This window comes from Arachis ipaensis, chromosome B02 (genome assembly GCF_000816755.2).
Source record: "Arachis ipaensis cultivar K30076 chromosome B02, Araip1.1, whole genome shotgun sequence".
Taxonomy (NCBI): Eukaryota; Viridiplantae; Streptophyta; class Magnoliopsida; order Fabales; family Fabaceae; genus Arachis; species Arachis ipaensis.
This window is the reverse complement of record NC_029786.2, coordinates 96720907-96738442: the sequence shown is the minus strand read 5'-3', so window position 1 is coordinate 96738442 and position 17536 is coordinate 96720907. Positions and strand designations below refer to the sequence as shown.

The 17536-nt window shown below is 35.4% G+C and overlaps 3 protein-coding genes across 6 annotated transcripts in view; 2 read left to right on the top strand and 1 right to left on the bottom strand.

Moving 5' to 3' along the window:
* The window catches only part of LOC110269016 (topless-related protein 1-like), a 15383-nt gene extending 5649 nt beyond the window's left edge, over positions 1 to 9734 (top strand). For both annotated transcript variants that reach the window (XM_021116247.1, XM_021116246.1), the window contains exon 8: positions 8211 to 9734. In XM_021116247.1, coding sequence (XP_020971906.1) covers positions 8211 to 8237 — 27 coding nt within the window. In that variant the 3' untranslated portion in view covers positions 8238 to 9734. The remainder of the gene's footprint in view (positions 1 to 8210) is intronic.
* Positions 1 to 17536, top strand: part of LOC107625853 (non-specific lipid-transfer protein 1) — a gene marked incomplete at its 5' end in the record, with an annotated part of 49824 nt that overhangs the window by 12465 nt on the left and 19823 nt on the right.
* Positions 5079 to 8025, bottom strand: LOC107625851. Of its 3 annotated transcripts, none has more exons than XR_002357887.1 (8): positions 7521 to 8023; positions 7393 to 7455; positions 7068 to 7152; positions 6867 to 6940; positions 6626 to 6669; positions 6131 to 6236; positions 5702 to 5790; positions 5079 to 5283 (listed from the first exon to the last, which is right to left on the bottom strand). XR_002357887.1 is itself a non-coding variant. In XM_016328581.2 (6 exons), exons 1-6 carry the CDS (start codon positions 7659 to 7661, stop codon positions 6368 to 6370), a joined length of 498 nt encoding a protein of 165 aa, XP_016184067.1. In that variant the 5' UTR covers positions 7662 to 8025; the 3' UTR covers positions 6131 to 6367. The 3 variants fall into 3 exon arrangements, 1 of the variants encoding a protein (XP_016184067.1); XR_002357886.1 differs by having other exon boundaries at positions 5080 to 5283; positions 5702 to 5836; XM_016328581.2 differs by lacking the exons at positions 5079 to 5283; positions 5702 to 5790 and having other exon boundaries at positions 6131 to 6458; positions 7521 to 8025.

Below are 17536 nucleotides of genomic sequence, written 5' to 3'. Positions count from 1 at the left end.
TCAATAAAGTCAATAAAGTGAGGAATCTCAAACTTAATTTTTTTGACTGAATTAACTTTTATTGCTGTAACATATACAAAACTGAAGCATACTTTTCACAGCCACCAAACATAACTAGTAGGACTTATAGATGAATCAAGAAATAATAAAACTAAAAAATTCTGATCCTATGCAAACAAGCACAATGGCTCAAGGACGAAACAAAATTTTTTAGAATAATTCAATGACCTAAATAAAATATAAATCAACAATTCATTAAATTTAGATGATAAACATAACAACTATTTAAGTGAAAATTTATTGAATTTAGATTCATATTCAATCAGTTATAAATTCATATTTTCTTCTTCTATCAATCACAATCTAAACACAATTTCTTCTACATCAGCCTTTAATATATTAAAAAATTATGATTTATGACACAAATAATACGTCTAATTACCTTAATTTAATCTTTCTTTACCCATAGAACAAAGAATTCATGAAAAATTAATNNNNATAGATTTATCTTACATTTTAAGGCTTAAATAGAGATAAAAGATTTATGATGAATACACACATATGTATTATTATCGGTAAATACTTCTTGATTGATACCGTCATCCATAATTGAAATCAATAAATGATCAAGACAATCCCAATCTAAACACAATTAAATCACAAAACAGTAAAACACAGCGCAACAAAACTAGCAGCACATCACTAATCATGATCAATAATCAAAATTCAATAATCAATTAACACAAGACCTTGAATAATCAATCATCAGCAAAATAATTATTCAATAAAAAATTAAGAACACACAAAATAGCTACACAGCAGAACCAGAGTAACATGGCAGAACTAGAGCTCATTCAATAAAAAATCAAAACACAAAAAAATAGCAACACAACAAAATTAGAGCTCATCAGTAATCAAAGAATCATTCAATAAAAAATTAAAACACAAAAACATTTAAATAATCATTGAACAATGCATAAAAAAAACGCAAAAAAAGTGAGCAGTGAACTGACCATCGAAGTCTGGGTCTTTTAGTAGGGTGTGTTGTCGTGACAAACGACACCGACCACACGACGGTAAGAAGGACAGCGAGAAGATGAAGACGACGGATGGGTCGAGCTCACGAAAGGAGAGAGCAGGGGTTGGAGACTTCAAGAACATGACGAGGAGGGAAGGGTTGCGTGCGACAAACGATGGCAGTGGCTTGACGGACAGACGACGGTAGTAGCTCAACGACACACGGACGGACGACGGCTAAGGATAGGGTTTTTAACTTTATCTTTGGTTGAGAGGACTTTGAGGTTGAGTTGAGTTTTGAAGAATGGAGAAGGAGAAAGAAGGAGCTCAACACTATTGATTATTGAAGCTTTTTTTTTTGTTATAAAGAAATTAAATAGCGTCGTTTTGGAAGAATCGGCTGATTTTCAGTCCGATCTGATCGGCCGATTCAACAGTTCATAGCCGATTTTAGTGACACCAATTTTACCATACAGATTAAACTGTCTTAATTAACTTTTGATTCATGGCTGGATTGGTTCAACCAGTTAATCAAATCTGATTTTCAGAATCATAAATTTTACCATAGTGTTTGCAGTTGTTCCTGAGTGTCACCATTGATGATTAAGGATTTTTTTTCTTTCCTTTTGGTTTAATTTTTAACAATTTGGCATCATCTTAAAAATACGTCACAAAAATTTTTTTATTCATTTTTTTAAATTTTAATTTAAATTCAAGATTTTTGTTGCGGGTTGTGATTTCCAGATGCAGATGGCCCTGCGCATGACGAGTCCGGTGTACCGCCCACAAAAGCCAGCTCTTCAGCAATCTCAACTGGCAAATTGCCTCCTAACTGTTGGACTACATATCCCAAGACCTTATGTATTGACTGTCTCTTCGCCCGCTCTTCTTCTAACTTAGTCGTCAATTCTGCAATCATCCTCTTATTCTCTGCATTCGACTCTGCAGAACCCGACGGTTGTCCAGCAGCGTTACCAAAGACTTGGGTGGGACATGGTCCAGCACCTAGGGCACGAACTCGTCCTGGGTGCTCCTTTCCGAGAACTTGTGCTAGCGAGTCATTCTGTGAAATGTGCTTAGAGGATCCATCCTGCCTCTCAACATTCGCAATTGCTTCCTACAAATATACAACATTGGAAAGAAAGAAGTTAACAGTAGCACCATATATACAGTAAGCTATATATTGCTTCAAATTTTCAAACATGACTTACACTAACAACACGTGCATCAGGGTGGATATACGAGCCATCTCTTTTCTTATGAGTTATGATAAACAACTCTCCTCTACCAACAGGCCTTCCTTGCTCTCTCTTCTATATCGTTGATATTGACACAATTTAGTAAACAACAACATTTTCCAAGAAGCATAATCAAAATCTTAATGCAAATGATGACTTATTACCACTTCGTCTTTTTTTCTTGCCAAGGTTTTGGAGCCCCCAGTATGTGTGTAAAGTTGCTTGCTCCGATTTAAAGTGTTCTGTTTACACTTTTTCTATGAACAAATAACAAAACAAATGCAGATGAGAAAGATATGATGAATATCAACTGTAAGGGAATTACTATGTATACATATGTTTTTATGTGGAAATAATAGAATATACCAAGGCTTACCTGCGTTTCTTCATTCAGGCGATAGTCAACGAACTTTTTCCAATCATTTTTGTCTATTCCTTTCGGGTGATGCTGAAGATTTTCCTCATAAGTCCTTAGTTGTTTGTAACACCTATGAAACAAGTGGTGCCTTGAATCCTTCCAGTTCTTTTCTATCCTCTTCAAAATATCACGCTTTATTTTTCCTCCGGCATCGTCCTCATAGTAAAAGACCCGCTGCAATTAGTTTACATTGTCATTAACGAAGACCAACAAACAAGTATAAGATTGATATATTTAAGAAATGCCACAACCATTACAGGCTAATTTAAATTGTTGAAGTATGACCCTCAAATCCAGTACAAGCAGTCGCAATTACGTATAAATGAGAAGTGTTTAAATGATGATGTGAAAAACACAATATAAAAATATTTCTAACCATATAAATTACCCATGCAAAAGACCTAAAAAAAAAACCGAAAACTAAAATTGCTTAAATTGTAGAAGCTTAAAGTTCTACCTTAAGCATGTCGTACGCATGATCCCTCTTTGCTTTGCTCACCAGCTTCCAACTTTCTAAGTGTATGGGGAACCGGGAATAATCCGCACCCAAACTCCCTATGAAACCACTCAGTAATCCTGCCGCCTGACCAATCGGTTGCAGCTCACTGTTAAACTGGAGTACTATCTTCGTATTGGAAGGGAGGCCTATAGCCTCCTTCACGCTCAGCTTAGAAACTTTTCTCACACCGTCCTCTAAGATGTGTATGGGAAACAAAATTACTCTCTAATCATTGCACAAAAGAAAAATAGAAGTAAAGGACTATAAAGATCACTGTTTACGAAAATGGGAGGAAAAATTGTTTACCGATAACAGTAACTTCCCAGAAATCTGTATCTTTGGCTTTCTTGTTGTTATGCTGACCTTCGACTTCTTGGGCAGCAAACAAGTCGTCGATGTGGTCATCAAACGACAGAACTTCATCCTCCTCTGGGTCGTAATCCTCATCCCCTAATTCATGATCAGCCACTTCCACGCGATGCCGAGTCTCTATGTTGTCTGTTGGAGTTTGAGGTTCATCAGCAGTACTCGATTGTGCATTCCTATGGTCGATGCGCGGTGCACGAAATGGTTCATTCATACGTGAAGCCGGAGCTTTATTAGCTGAGGATGATATTGGAGGAACCCTATCACGTGGTTCCTCCCGCGATGTCTGAGCTCCTCTAGTCGTGGTCCCAACCTTAACGCAATGTGAAACCATTTGGAATTATATCTTAGAAAACGAATTAATATTGAGAATTATTTTATTTTATAAACTAATAATTTTGCAGGGAGATGAATTAATGGGGTTCGATGATACAATTGAAGGTCATATAATTTTCACATAAGGTTACGTCAAGAAATGTTAACCACAAACACTAACCGTTGTCTCTTCAGTACTTGCATTAGTTCTGGCATCTTTCGGGGGTTCCCGTATAATGTTGTACCTTGGTTTCCTAGGCATCCTTACAAACCTATATAGAAAACAATATTAGTAGTCACATGACAAACACAGCATAAAAAAATGCTTAAAACAAATAGAGAATACACATTATACCCCAAAAAATAGGGAATAAAAAATTATGCAATCTATATGGAACACAATAAGACACATTACATGATACATCATAAACTGATAGAATATTAGAATTAAGTTTTTTTAAATAATTTAACAAAATAATCAACTAAGTCTAATTAAATTAGTTTAAAATAAAAAACATTAATTTGTTTTAATGTTAACACCAAACCTAAGAGTTATAGAAAGGTATGTATAAATGAAGAAGGAGGCTAATAACAATACATGCAGCATCAATGTTGAATTTAACATGCACTATAAGCTATAAACCGTAAGATAAAGAGCTATAATTTAAAAAATCATCACCCTAGCAGCTAGACAAAAATCCCCTACCTCCCACCACAATGCCAGAATCAGAACTGTTGCCACAAAGTTTCCCTATTCTCTTCACATTTGAAAAGTTAAACTCTCCTACACAAGCCAATCTTCAATTATTACTCCTCCAACTACTACTACTACATGCAGCAGCAACATATAGAACATGATTAGGACTAGCACCTAAAAAATAAAATTTTAATATATTATTATCATGTTATACATACTATATCTGCTGTTGTAACATTTTTTTTTTAATTAAAACTAATAACTTTAATTTGAAAATACTAATACTATAAGTCTATAACCATAGCTAGTATTATTTGCTTTTTATCGGCAGATGAATAAAAAAATAGGGAAAAATTCATATATACCAACTCATCCCATGTTTCTAGTTCATGGTGAAAATAAAAGAACCAAAAATAGCAATACAACTTTCAGCCATAGCAAACGGAAGTGCACAAAATTAGAAATACAACAACCAGAATTGTACAAACAATTTTCAGCCACAAACAAATGGAAGTGACACACATATCATTGCAAGAAGTCAGAGGAGGAGATATGTACTCAGTTTTACAGGGGAACAAAGTGAAACAGAACCAATAAACCAACCAAACTAGCAATTAGCAGTTGAATAATTTTCTTTTTCCAACCAAGCATAAATCATCACCTTAGTCGCAGCTTCCAGGCTTACAAGGTCTAAGTGGAAGTCAAGCAGTCCAGGCGACCTATCAACTAGAACCTAGAGCCAAAATAGCAAAATGGAAAGAAGGTAAGTGATCAAATGATATATTCCTTTATTGCGGATCTTGCATAAATTAAATAAATAAATAGTAATCCATAAACTATAATTTTACGTTAGACAAGATCTATCAGCCCTTCTGGATTTGTGACCGATAACCCTTCAAGCCAACAAGCAATGAATTGTATAAGGAACACATTTAATCAACAATTCTAATTCCCTAAACTAACCACAGATCTGGAACTAGTTAGACAATCACAGACATTGATAAAACTATTATTTCCTCTAACAGCAAGAAATCATCATTAATTCATTATTTATTGATGGCATCAATTGAATAAAACAAGCAAAATAGAAACTGCATATCACTAAATCCAGTTGTGTAAATACTACTAAATAGCCAAGTAAAACACTGCACCTAAAATCCGAGGGCCCATTTTCTCTCAACAGGGATCTGTGGTCACATTCCTACTTGATAGTCCATATAACCTGGAAGGTACCCAGCAACTGGAGAAGAAACTTCACTGGAATGATTATGATTGAAACCAGCATCCTAAACAGTTACATTATAAAACCAAAAATAAGCTTTGCACAATATCCTATTTGAAAAGAGAAAACAAAGAAATCTAATACCAAGAACAGAAAATCTACAACTCCAGCACAAAATCCATAAGAACTCGTTCTAGCTAGAAAGATAGATTCCATCACATGGAGTGTAGAAAGAAATACTGGGCTGCTTCCCATTTGACATGGGTATAAAGTTAGAAGCAAGTTAAACAGTCAGATCACTTCATTTAAGATGGACAAGTGAAGAGATCTTGAGCAATTAGAGAAGAAAGAAACCCACCATAGTCTCTCAAACTATTTGACATAGCAATCGCAACAGCACTCAACAGCCTGCTAGCCTCTGGTGCATCAAGAACTACACCACTTGCACTTTGAGGAGCAATGAGCTAGTGATATACAAGACATTAATCTTTCAATGAAAAATTAGATAGTGTTAAACCATACCAAAAATTCTTTTACACCAAAACATAACTGCAGATCATAAAAAGTAAAATTTCAATAAAAAGATTTTCCTGCATCACCCAGAAGGCAAAACAAATAAACAAAATAAATTGTTAGGACCATCAGCCATCCAAAGACGATAAATTGCCTCAATTTTAGAAATGAACCTACAAAATAAATTTATTAAGTAACATAAAAGAATAATGTTATCATGATAGTAGAGTAGCATCATTTCAACACAAAGAACCATTTCTCTTACAGTAATGCTATAAAGTGTCTTGTAATTGAGATTTCATGCAAATTTGAACGAAGAGGGCTCAAAAAAAAAACAAACCTTTCCCATGAAGAAGCTATAGTGAAATCATCAAAATGCTCAAACTGCATTGACATTTGAAGAAGGAGGTAGCAAAATTAGCACTACCCCTAATACCATCATCACACGCAATAAGGAATTCACCAATTAATTAAGAAATAAGAATTTTGATTCAGTGGTGAAGGAGAAAGAGAATACCACTTCCTTTAAAACATCAATACTTTCTTTAAAAGTCTGATTTCTTCCCGTGAATGATACTCACCTCTTCAGGGAACAAATCTGGGTGTTTGGAAAATATTCTGAGCATCAAATCGTTGTATCTGGAAGAAATGGAAACTGCACAAATTAAAAGGGAAAAAGGATTATAATCAATAAAGCACAATAGATTGAAGCTATATACTAAGAGAAATGAACAAACAATAAATCCCTGAAGAAATATACAGTACAAACAATTAATTCATACGTTCCAATAACATTATTAATCCTGTCAACTGCTCTCTCCCTAATTTGTGAAGCTTCCAAATTAGCGATCTAGTTCTGCTTGTGGCCTGAAATGACACCAATCAACTACAGTGAGATCAATTAGAGAGCAGAGTAGACCCCTTTATTATTTGTGAAAATAAGATAAAAAGTCTATTTAATCTATCCTTTGCTTGACGCCAAAATTATAATAGTAAAAACATGGAACAATATAAGAACAACAACAACTAATTAGAAGATTAGAAAACCTAAAATTAGACCCCAAAACCCCCAAAAATTCACAGAACCAATTGAAAATTAATACATACCATCTCCATCTCATTTAGCCATTGCAGTTCATCATCACTATCCAAATCATACACACTTTCGAACTGAAAAGTGAGAGCAAGTTAGAGAATGAGTGAGAAAGAGATGATACAGAACAGAGAATGGTTACCTGGTGACACGGGGTACTCCCTTCGAGCTCCTTGGTGGCGGAACAGCAGCCCGACGGTGGCAGAACAGCGAAGGCAACAAGCCCTAGCAATGGCGGTGGAGTTTCAGCGGCGACCGAGAACCCCCTTCTTCTCTCCTCCATCGCGTTTTCTCTCTTCCTTGAGCTCTCTTTCACTGGCGCTCGACAGCGGTGGAGCCCTAGGCGGCGTCGTCGTTTCTTTCCTTCCTTCCCTTCTCCTCTCTTCTTCTCTTCTTCTTTCTGTGCTCCCCTTTTCTGATTTCTTCTCTTTCGTGTGTGTGAGTTGAGGGAGGATGAGAGTGCGTGAGTGACGGCGTGGTGAGTGGTGAGTGACGAATATGAGTGATTGGTGGAGATGGTGAGTGGTGAGTGGTGACTGGTGATGGCGATCCCATTCTCTGATTTGGGGGTGATGAGTGGCGCGAAGAAGGGAAAAGCTAAGGGTAGTGATGATCGAGTGTTATGTTTTCAGTGGCTAAGGATTATGTTTTTTTATTTGGCTAAGTGTTTGTATGCGTTGTATCATTTGGTGAAAATTCAAAAATTTACTAAGTGTTATATATTGGGTATTTGACTTAGATACATTAGGCAACACTTTTGAAGCGCACCCAAAACTTAACAAATAGGCTACTTTTAAAAAGCGCTCTCTTTAATATAAAAGTGTACCCATAGATATTAACATACGGCTACGCTTTATAAGTGATTTCTATAATACCTAAGGCTACACTTTTTAAATGATGTCAGAATTGTGTTTCCTTTTCTCTAAAAAATAGGCAACACTGAAAAAAGCGTAGCCTATTCTATGAATAGGCTACGCTTTTCAAATGTAGCTTAAAAAAAGTGTGGCTGAATGGGTGTTTTTCTTGTAGTGATGTTCCAAATTTACACGTGACCAAAAGGGACCTTCATGATTGCAATTTGGAATACAATAACAGCTGATATTATTTTTGCATGATCAAAGCATTCATAGGCAACAAGCACAAATAATGTCAAAGCTGAGTGATTGAAACTCCAAAAACCTCACAAAACAAATCTAGAATATGAAAAAAATTAACACAAGAAGGGAACTGAATTGGCTTGGTAAACAGTTTGTGCCGAAAGAGAATGTAACAAACAGGAAAATCCAAATATTCTAAAATCCAAGCAGCAACCAAATGAAATGAAGATCAAGAATCATAATCAACATTATTTATTTCAACAGCTACAAGTAGAAGTAATCTATCTAGCAGCAAGCCAATTCCTTCTCAAACAAAATACTACTATATTATTTTTGGCATGATCAGAGAATTCGTAGTGAACAAGGACAAATAATGTCAATTTTGAGTTATCGAGACTCCAAAGACCTCACAAAACAAATCTATGATATGAAAGAAAGTACTCATGACTCAATCATAACCAAAAGTAGCTTTGTTGCAATTAAAAAGTGTAAGTTTGATCAGTCTGCACGGTGAGGTCCTGCAGACCCAAATCATGGTATAGACCATGCACAAATTCACAAACATTGAATAAATTGATGCAGTTAATTTCTGTTTTGCATCACTGGATTCTATTCAGGCACAGCGATATTTTACTATATTTATAACTATATACAAAAATAAGTGAAATCATAGGATCAATCCACTTTATAGGATCAGCTTTATTGTGCAAAGAAACAGGAACGAGAGTTAGATATGTTGTCCCGTTAAGGTATTTCATGAAACTGTTTGTAAGGAGCAGAAGCGTAAACAAGGTGAACTATGATGCTATCACAATCCCGCCATACCATATGCAACCACACAGAATTGCCCTACATAGCATGGCAGTCAATAATACAAAGGGTCCGAATAATTAAAGATTTTGCAAAGACATATACTACCTGACATGGAATATCAATAAAAATTGTATCTATATAGTCGTTGAATTGTAACTATGAATAATAATGATATCTTTGCCAACTTTCATCAACATTATTATATGTTTTTAATTAATACGTTTGCTGACAGATAATTTAACAATTAAAAATAAGGTGTGAACAATTTAATTTTATAACAAACTAACTATATAACAAAGTGCAATCAGTAGCTTCGAACCCCTTTATTTCTCTATTCTTCAACATGTAACCTCTGTCTTCTTTCTCCCTCTTTCCCATTTTTTTTAATTTTTGTTCTGTTTCTCTTATTTTCTTATTTGTCTCACTAAAAAAAACCAAGAACAACAGGAGGAAAAACAGAAAATGCAAAACAGAAAATACCAGAACAAAAAAGAACAAGAAGGAAAAAAACACAATTAAAAAGATAAGTTTCTGTGTTGTTTAGTAAAATATTTTGTATTTCATAGTTAAAAAACTTTCCATTTTTTATTTTCTCTATGTAAGTATTTTATGTTCAATTTCTCAAATTTCTATGCTTTTGTTACTGAAATTTTTATTTTTTTATTTTGTTTTATTTGTGGGAGCAAGTTTTCTTATAATAACCATTTGAAAAAAAACTATAGATATTTTTGAAAACAAAAAACACAGAGATTTGTGGATAAAAACAAAAATTCTACATTTTTATTTCTTCTCTTTAATGATAAACACATAAATTTGCAAAAAAAAAAAAAAACCAAAAGATTTTCTACAATTTTTATTTCATCTCTTTCGAATTTTAACTAACAATATTTAAAAAAAAGTCTGTGTAAATTCTGGTGCCAAAAAATTGCTAACTGAATATGGACCGGCATCTACTTCAAATTTTGACTTTTAGCTTAATTTTCTTCCATTATATTTAATATCCATTTTAAAATAGATCATCACACTTTAAATGAGAATCACAACAAGAGAGGATTTCTAAAATATATGTATATACACTAATAAAAAACAACAGAGCTCACTTTCTCACACAAAGGAGCCAACTTTCACAATATGGGTTTCGGAAAGACCTTTGTTAAAAAAGTTAGACCCTTTTGTTTTCCTTCAGAAAGCTAAAACCCTTTTCCCATGAAATTAGACTGAAGAAGAAGATGAAGTTGACGAAGAAGAAGCTTACCTAATAAACGAGCTACAAACAGGTGAACAAGGAAACAAGGTTTCTCATTGATCTTCTTTCAATGCAGACATATCGCTGGAAGAATGAAAGAAAGCGGGAAAAATAATTTTACGAATGAACAAAAACAAAACGAACCAGTAGTATTTTTTATATAAAAAAAAATCGAAATTGTGGGGTTTATGTATACAACAGAAAACGAGAAGAAATGGGATCAGATCACAACACCGTTTGACAATCAGATTTAACTTAATCAATTCAAATAGTTTGTTAGAGTATTTTCAAATCACTTTTAAATTTCTATTATGCAATCAGATCACAACACTATTTGACAATCAGATTTAACTTAATCAATTCAAATAGTTTGTTAGAGTATTTTCAAATCACTTTTAAATTTTTGATATGCAATGTACATGTTCCTTAGTTGTTGCACCAAATATGTTATTAAGTTACCATATTAACTTAAACAAGTTAACCATTGTATCTTTATAAAAGTATAATGTACCACCTGCATAATTTAAGTGGAGGTAAACGGTTAGGATAACATAAAAATAGAGAACTTTATGGGAATTTCAAAAGTTTGTTGAGATAATCAATTATAAAAATCTGTGATTCTCAAATGTTATAAACGTGCTTATTCAACTAAATAAATTTCACTGAAAAGCAATACAATCAATTCACACAAGTTCAACACTTAATCATTTCTGAAGCCACATTCACCTCTCTGGTTCTCCTCTACTTGGGTTTCTCTGTAAATATTTTTATACATGCTACTTTGAGATGTTTCACATTAAATTGTTTTTATATATAATGATGAACCTCGGTTTTTGTTTTTCAGTTTGTTGAACTCCTTAATTATCACACCAATAGCTAGTTATATGGATCTTCAACCAGGTAAGTCACATTGTTTGTCTATGTCTCATGTATGTACTATTTGAACCCTCTTTTTATACTTTTTCTAATATCAGTCTAAATCAAAATAAACAGCATTTGAAAAATTATATTTTTAACCCAAAAAAAAATAAACAACTAAAAAACATGTTAACAATAGCATATAAAATTTAACCAAATTCACAAGATGTCATACAATTCAGAATCAATACCTTACCCAACAGCTCAAATAGTATTATTAGCAACAAATCAACATAATAAAATAAGCAAGAGATCAAAATCAAATTCAACAAACTGTGCTTAATGCCGACTAGATAACCAGAGGAACACAAGAAAAAATAATCAACAATACTATTAGAGCAATCTCAGCAACTCAGAATAGTCAGATATTAACAAAATCTCGGCAACAGTATATCAGTGAGCCACCCCAGCAACTCAATCAGTAATTTAGAAGTGTTAAAAACAGATCAACAAAACAAGAACAAACAAACTTAAGAAGCAGTCTTTAATCTAACCAGATGAAGGGTCAGAGAGAGAAAGAGCCGGTTTGACGGCGACAAAGAGAAAGATTCACGGCAACGACGAGTAGAAGTGAGACCTCGACGACGACGGTGAGGAGAAGTGAGACCTCGGCGGTGATGGCGACAAGAAGAGATACCTCGGCGGTGACGGCGAGGAGAGGAGAAAGCTCGGCGGTGACCATGAGGAGAACAGAGAAATCGACGCCGGGGACGACAATAGATAACTCCACAGCTGCGGCGGTGACGAATCTTCAATCCTGGCTCCGATGACCAGACGACGCCGACCACTACAGAGAGAGAGCGCTGGGAGATGATAAAACGAGGCGGTGGAGCATGACTGTGGAGGTGGCGGTGGTTGCGAAAAGGTGGCTGAGAATAAAATATAATTTATTGATTTGAATTTATAATTTCTTGTAACATAAAATTTGAAATCATTATTGGATTGTAATATTTAATTTTTTCGATGATAGTTAATATAAAACCAAAACAATTTTCAACCAAGTTGCATGACAGCTACACAATAATTTAGTTAAAACAAGTTGAAGTAATGACATATTTAATAAAGACATTAGTTACACGGTGTTCACTTTAAAGTAGACTCACAGAAACTTTAAATTTCATATCAACTGTAATATGCTAAAACTAAGTTGCTAGCTAAAACTATATCGTCATAGTTATGATGGATGCATATTTTTACCAGTTTGTCTTCTCATATCTCGTACGTCACTATTAATTAGTTCGATATATTCTGATACTATACTAGATATTGATAAGACCTGGATTTCAAAGTCACGGGGTAGTGTGGAATATAGGCAAGGACTGAACACTTTTTTAGACTTTGCGTTTGCGAATGCATCCTCCGATGGCATGATAAAGTGTCCATGTCCTAAATGCGGGTTTCAACTTATGCAAACAAGAGAGGATGCATACGACCATCTGTTGTTACGACCATTTCCCCCTGGATATACTATTTGGGTGCGTCATGGTGAGAAGCCGGTTGAAGAGAGGCCTGGATTGGGACGAGAAGATGAAAATCTGATATCCCAAGTGAATCAAATGCACCAAATGGTCAACGATGCATTCAATTTCACGATACAAAATGTGAGTGAGGACATCACAGCAATCGAGCATGCAGAAGATGATGAAGACGTGTTACCGAGCTTGTATGAAGGTCCAAGTCGCGCGGCGTGGGATTTTAACGATCTACTGTCAGATGGAGAGCAGGAGTTATATCCCGGATGCTCAAAGTACTCTAAATTATCGTTTTTAGTGAAGCTTTACCATATCAAGTGTATGTGCGGTGTGAGTGACAAGGCAATAACAATGATTCTTGACTTACTGCGCGACGCATTCGAACAAGCAAAACTCCCAAAGACAGTGTATGAAGCTAGGAAGACAATAAGAAAGCTGGGTATTGAATACACCAAGATAGATGCTTGTCCAAATGACTGTATGCTGTACCGAGGTGATGATGAAAACCTGACTAGGTGCAAGAACTGTGGGTGTTCAAGATGGAAGCAGAAGACTAAAAAGGGTTCTATTATTAGGCTCAACGTACCAGTAAAGAGAAAAGGAAAACCTATAGCAGCCAAGAGTCTTCGTTACTTTCCCCTCATACCATGACTGCAGCGGTTATTCATGTGCAGCAAGACATCGAGTGATATGTTATGGCATAAACAGGCGTCTAATAACGATGGTTTTCTTAGGCATCCAAGGGACGCTGAAGCATGGAAAAAGTTTGATGCAAAGTATACTAATTTTTCCGCGGATCCGCGCAATGTTCGCCTAGCCTTGGCGAGCGATGGATTTAATCCTTTTGGGAATATGAGCATAAAGTACTCCATCTGGCCTGTGATTCTTATTCCGTATAATCTACCACCCTGGCTTTGCATGAAGCAGACATCTTTGATTCTATCCACGCTTATTCCTGGGCCAAAAATGCCAGGTAACGACATAGATGTTTATTTGCAGCCTTTGATAGATGAGTTGAAGCAATTATGGGATGGGGTTGAAACCTATGATGCCAAAGAGGGAAACACTTTCAAGATGTGTGCGGCACTGATGTGGACTATTAGCGACTTTCCAGGATTGGGGAACCTATCTGGCTGGAATACGCACAGTGGGTTAGCTTGTCCTACGTGTAACTTGGATGCTAAGCCACAGCGGCTGAAAGACAGCCAGAAATGGTGTTTCATGGGCCATCGACGCTTTTTAAATCAGGGACACAAATACAGACTAGACCAGAATAGATTTGACGGGCAGGTTGAAGGTAGAGATCCGCCAAAGAAGTTATCCGGAACAGATGTATTGAGGCAACAGTCTAATGTGCACGTTTCATTTGGGAAGAGTTCAAGCGTGACATCCAAAAAAAGACGCAATGGTCAGGATGCGGATGAAGATGACTCGCATTGGAAAAAGAAGAGTATTTTCTTTGACCTCCCGTACTGGGAGGACCAGATGTTGCGTCATAACCTCGATGTGATGCATATAGAAAAAAACGTGTGTGACAATGTGGTCTTCACTATCTTAAACGATAGCGGCAAATCAAAAGACAATCTTAAAGCTCGCAGGGATTTACAATGCATGGGTATAAGGCCGGAATTATGGCCGGGGGAAGGTGGTAAGTATACTTCTGCAATATTTGCGATGTCAAATTCACAGAGAGATGTATTCCTGAAGACTTTGCAGAATGTGGTCTTTCCAGATGGTTACTCTAGCAATGTTGCTCGTTGTATTGACTTGCGACAGCGCAAGTTATCTGGGTTGAAAAGTCATGACTGTCATATTCTGATGGAACAATTACTCCCAATTTTGGTGAAGAATGCACTTCCGAGTCCGGTGTCCAATGTGATTGCAAATTTGTCATCATTTTTCCGAGAACTTTGTGGGAAAGCCATAAACCCTATGCAGCTTGCTGAACCTCAGAATCATGTTGTGCAAACCTTGTGTCAGATGGAAATAATTTTTCCTCCATCCTTCTTCACCGTCATGGTTCACCTCACCGTGCATCTCATTGATGAGGTTACTCTTGGTGGACCAGTACATTATAGGTGGATGTATCCAATAGAAAGGTTAGCTTGCTGATAAACCCCTTTAGTACATTCAGTTCAATTAATTGTGTATATACTGAGATTTTTATTGTATTTATACAAAAGGTATTAGACAAGGTCGCAAGCTAAGATAGATAGTGTCGTCCATGCAGAATTTTCTCGGTGGTTCAAGCATCAGGTTGACAGAATACTAACCTGACCAATGTTTTTTTGGCCTGGAAATAGTACTATATGAAAACCGATTTTAATATAAAGCATGAATGTTATGTGGTTTCAGGTTCTTATGGAAAGTATGCCTCAATCGAAAGACCTGCAGTTGCTTGCGTGCGGTCCCATGATTCAGGCCAGACGTTTTGGGGCGTACAATGTTAACGGGTACAAGTTTAGAACTTTAACAAAGGAAAATGGGATGAAAACACAAAATAGTGGAGTATATGTATCATCTAATACAAGAAGTTATGCAAGCATGCGTGACAATAGAGTGGCTGTTGGTGGTGTTCCGTATTATGGAAAAATTGTGGACATAATTGAATTGAATTACAGTTGTTCCTTCACAGTGGTATTGTTCAAATGTGTTTCGGCTGATACCACTACCAGTAGAGGCATCAAACAAGACAATTTGGGGCTTACCAGCGTTAATTTCTCTCGTCCAATACACACTGGTAATCGTGAAGAAGATGAACCGTACTTATTGGCATCAGAAGCTCAGCTTGTATACTATGTGGAGGATGAAGTAGCTAAGGATTGGAGTGTTGTAGTTCATGTGAAACCAAGGGATTTGTATGACATGGGAGAAGAGAATGAAGAAGCTGAAGTTGGTTTTTCTCCACAGCCAGGGTTGAACATGTCAGCGGAAGGTGACATTGGAGATTTATTGTTGACAAGGGAGGAAGATATAGAAGACCTCGTAGAAAATGCCTCAGAGAATTTTGATGATGTCGCGTAATGCTTTGTATGAAGCATTTTACTGTAATTTAAAAATGATCTTTCTGTCATAAACTAAGTTAAATAAAATCAGCGTTGTACTTTGTTTTCTTTGGTTACTTTATACTTGTGTAGTTTTTTTTTTTTTTGCAGATAAATATTTGTGTTATTGTGAATTCTCATGAGTAAAAGCAGACTTTTGGTTCTTTCAACGATTTTAATATGGAAAAGTTAGTTTACGTTTGGTCTTTATTCCTTCTACAGTTGTTGTTTTTCTTAGGGTTGCATTTTTTATGATCTTGCTATGTATTACGCAATATAATTTCACTAGTGATACGTTTTGAAAACAATAGTGAACATAACATGACGGTGGAACATGATTGATAAAAAATGAGGACTTTTTGTCATTCTCTGCAAGCACAACAATTGCTACAGAGCTTCTGTTTAAGAAAATTGCCTTAACTACTAACAAGGGTGATAGTAATTGTTGAAAAGTTGTGTTTAGTTTTAAAATTGTCTTAGGATCTTGTAGTTTGGTTGTTTTTCTAAGTCAGTATTTAATAACTCCAGAGTTCTCAATTCCTTTTATGTATACTCATTCTGTTATGTGCATGTTGATATTTTCAGTCGTACCTGAATATTCCGGAGAAATAGTTCCTGACAGTCTAGACGGAGAAGAGTCTGATTCAGAAGACATTTTAGATGATGTATCCTCTGTCGCAGTTGATAGATCCATGCAGTTTGATCTGAATAAGGTTCCGGATGAAGATGATGAAACTTTAGAAGACCAACAAGATAAACAAGATGATATACATGTTAAGAAAATGTGCTTTGATCTGAATAAGATGCCATGGTATGGAGATGAAATATCAGATCCTCTGAAACGTGAAGCCCATAGATTCATAACAGAGTTTTTTTCGCCAGGTCAATATGATGTTGGAGAGAAATTTTGATCTTTTATTATAACAGTTACGCTGATTTCCTTAGTTTAATGATTTGGGTCACAGTTGTACATGTTTATTCTTGGTTTAGGTTTAGTAACGCATAACTTCAAAGAGGAGTAACTTTGATGTATGCTCTCTAGAACTTTATTTTAACTTCATAAATATCAGAGTTTGATTTTATTTTCTTCTTTTACATCCATGATTGAATGCAAATTTTAAATGCCAATAACGTAATCAAGAAAATCTTAGTGGTAAATTTGTTCACATGAGTTAACATATAAAGGTATTAAAGATAAATTCAACAAATTCAGTACCAAACTCATAGACACAAAAGAATTTGCCATTTTCTAATATAAGAATTTGAAAATAAGAAACAAAAATAGAAAAAATTTTCACTTCAATCGTCGGTCCCTAATTGTGTCAACTATATTTTTAATTAATTTGCTTTTAGCATCTGGTACAACTGAACAAGTTGAAAATGGAACTGTCCACGTGCTAGGTCGTTAACTAGCTAGCTTAAGCAGTTGAGCTTAAATAAGAGTTATGCTTTGTGCATTATGAATTATGCCAACTAGAAGCACAACACTTTTGGATGTCACTCAACCAAAATGCACACATCATATATATTTTCACATCATCGATTAATAAATCTTCTTTTATCAATTT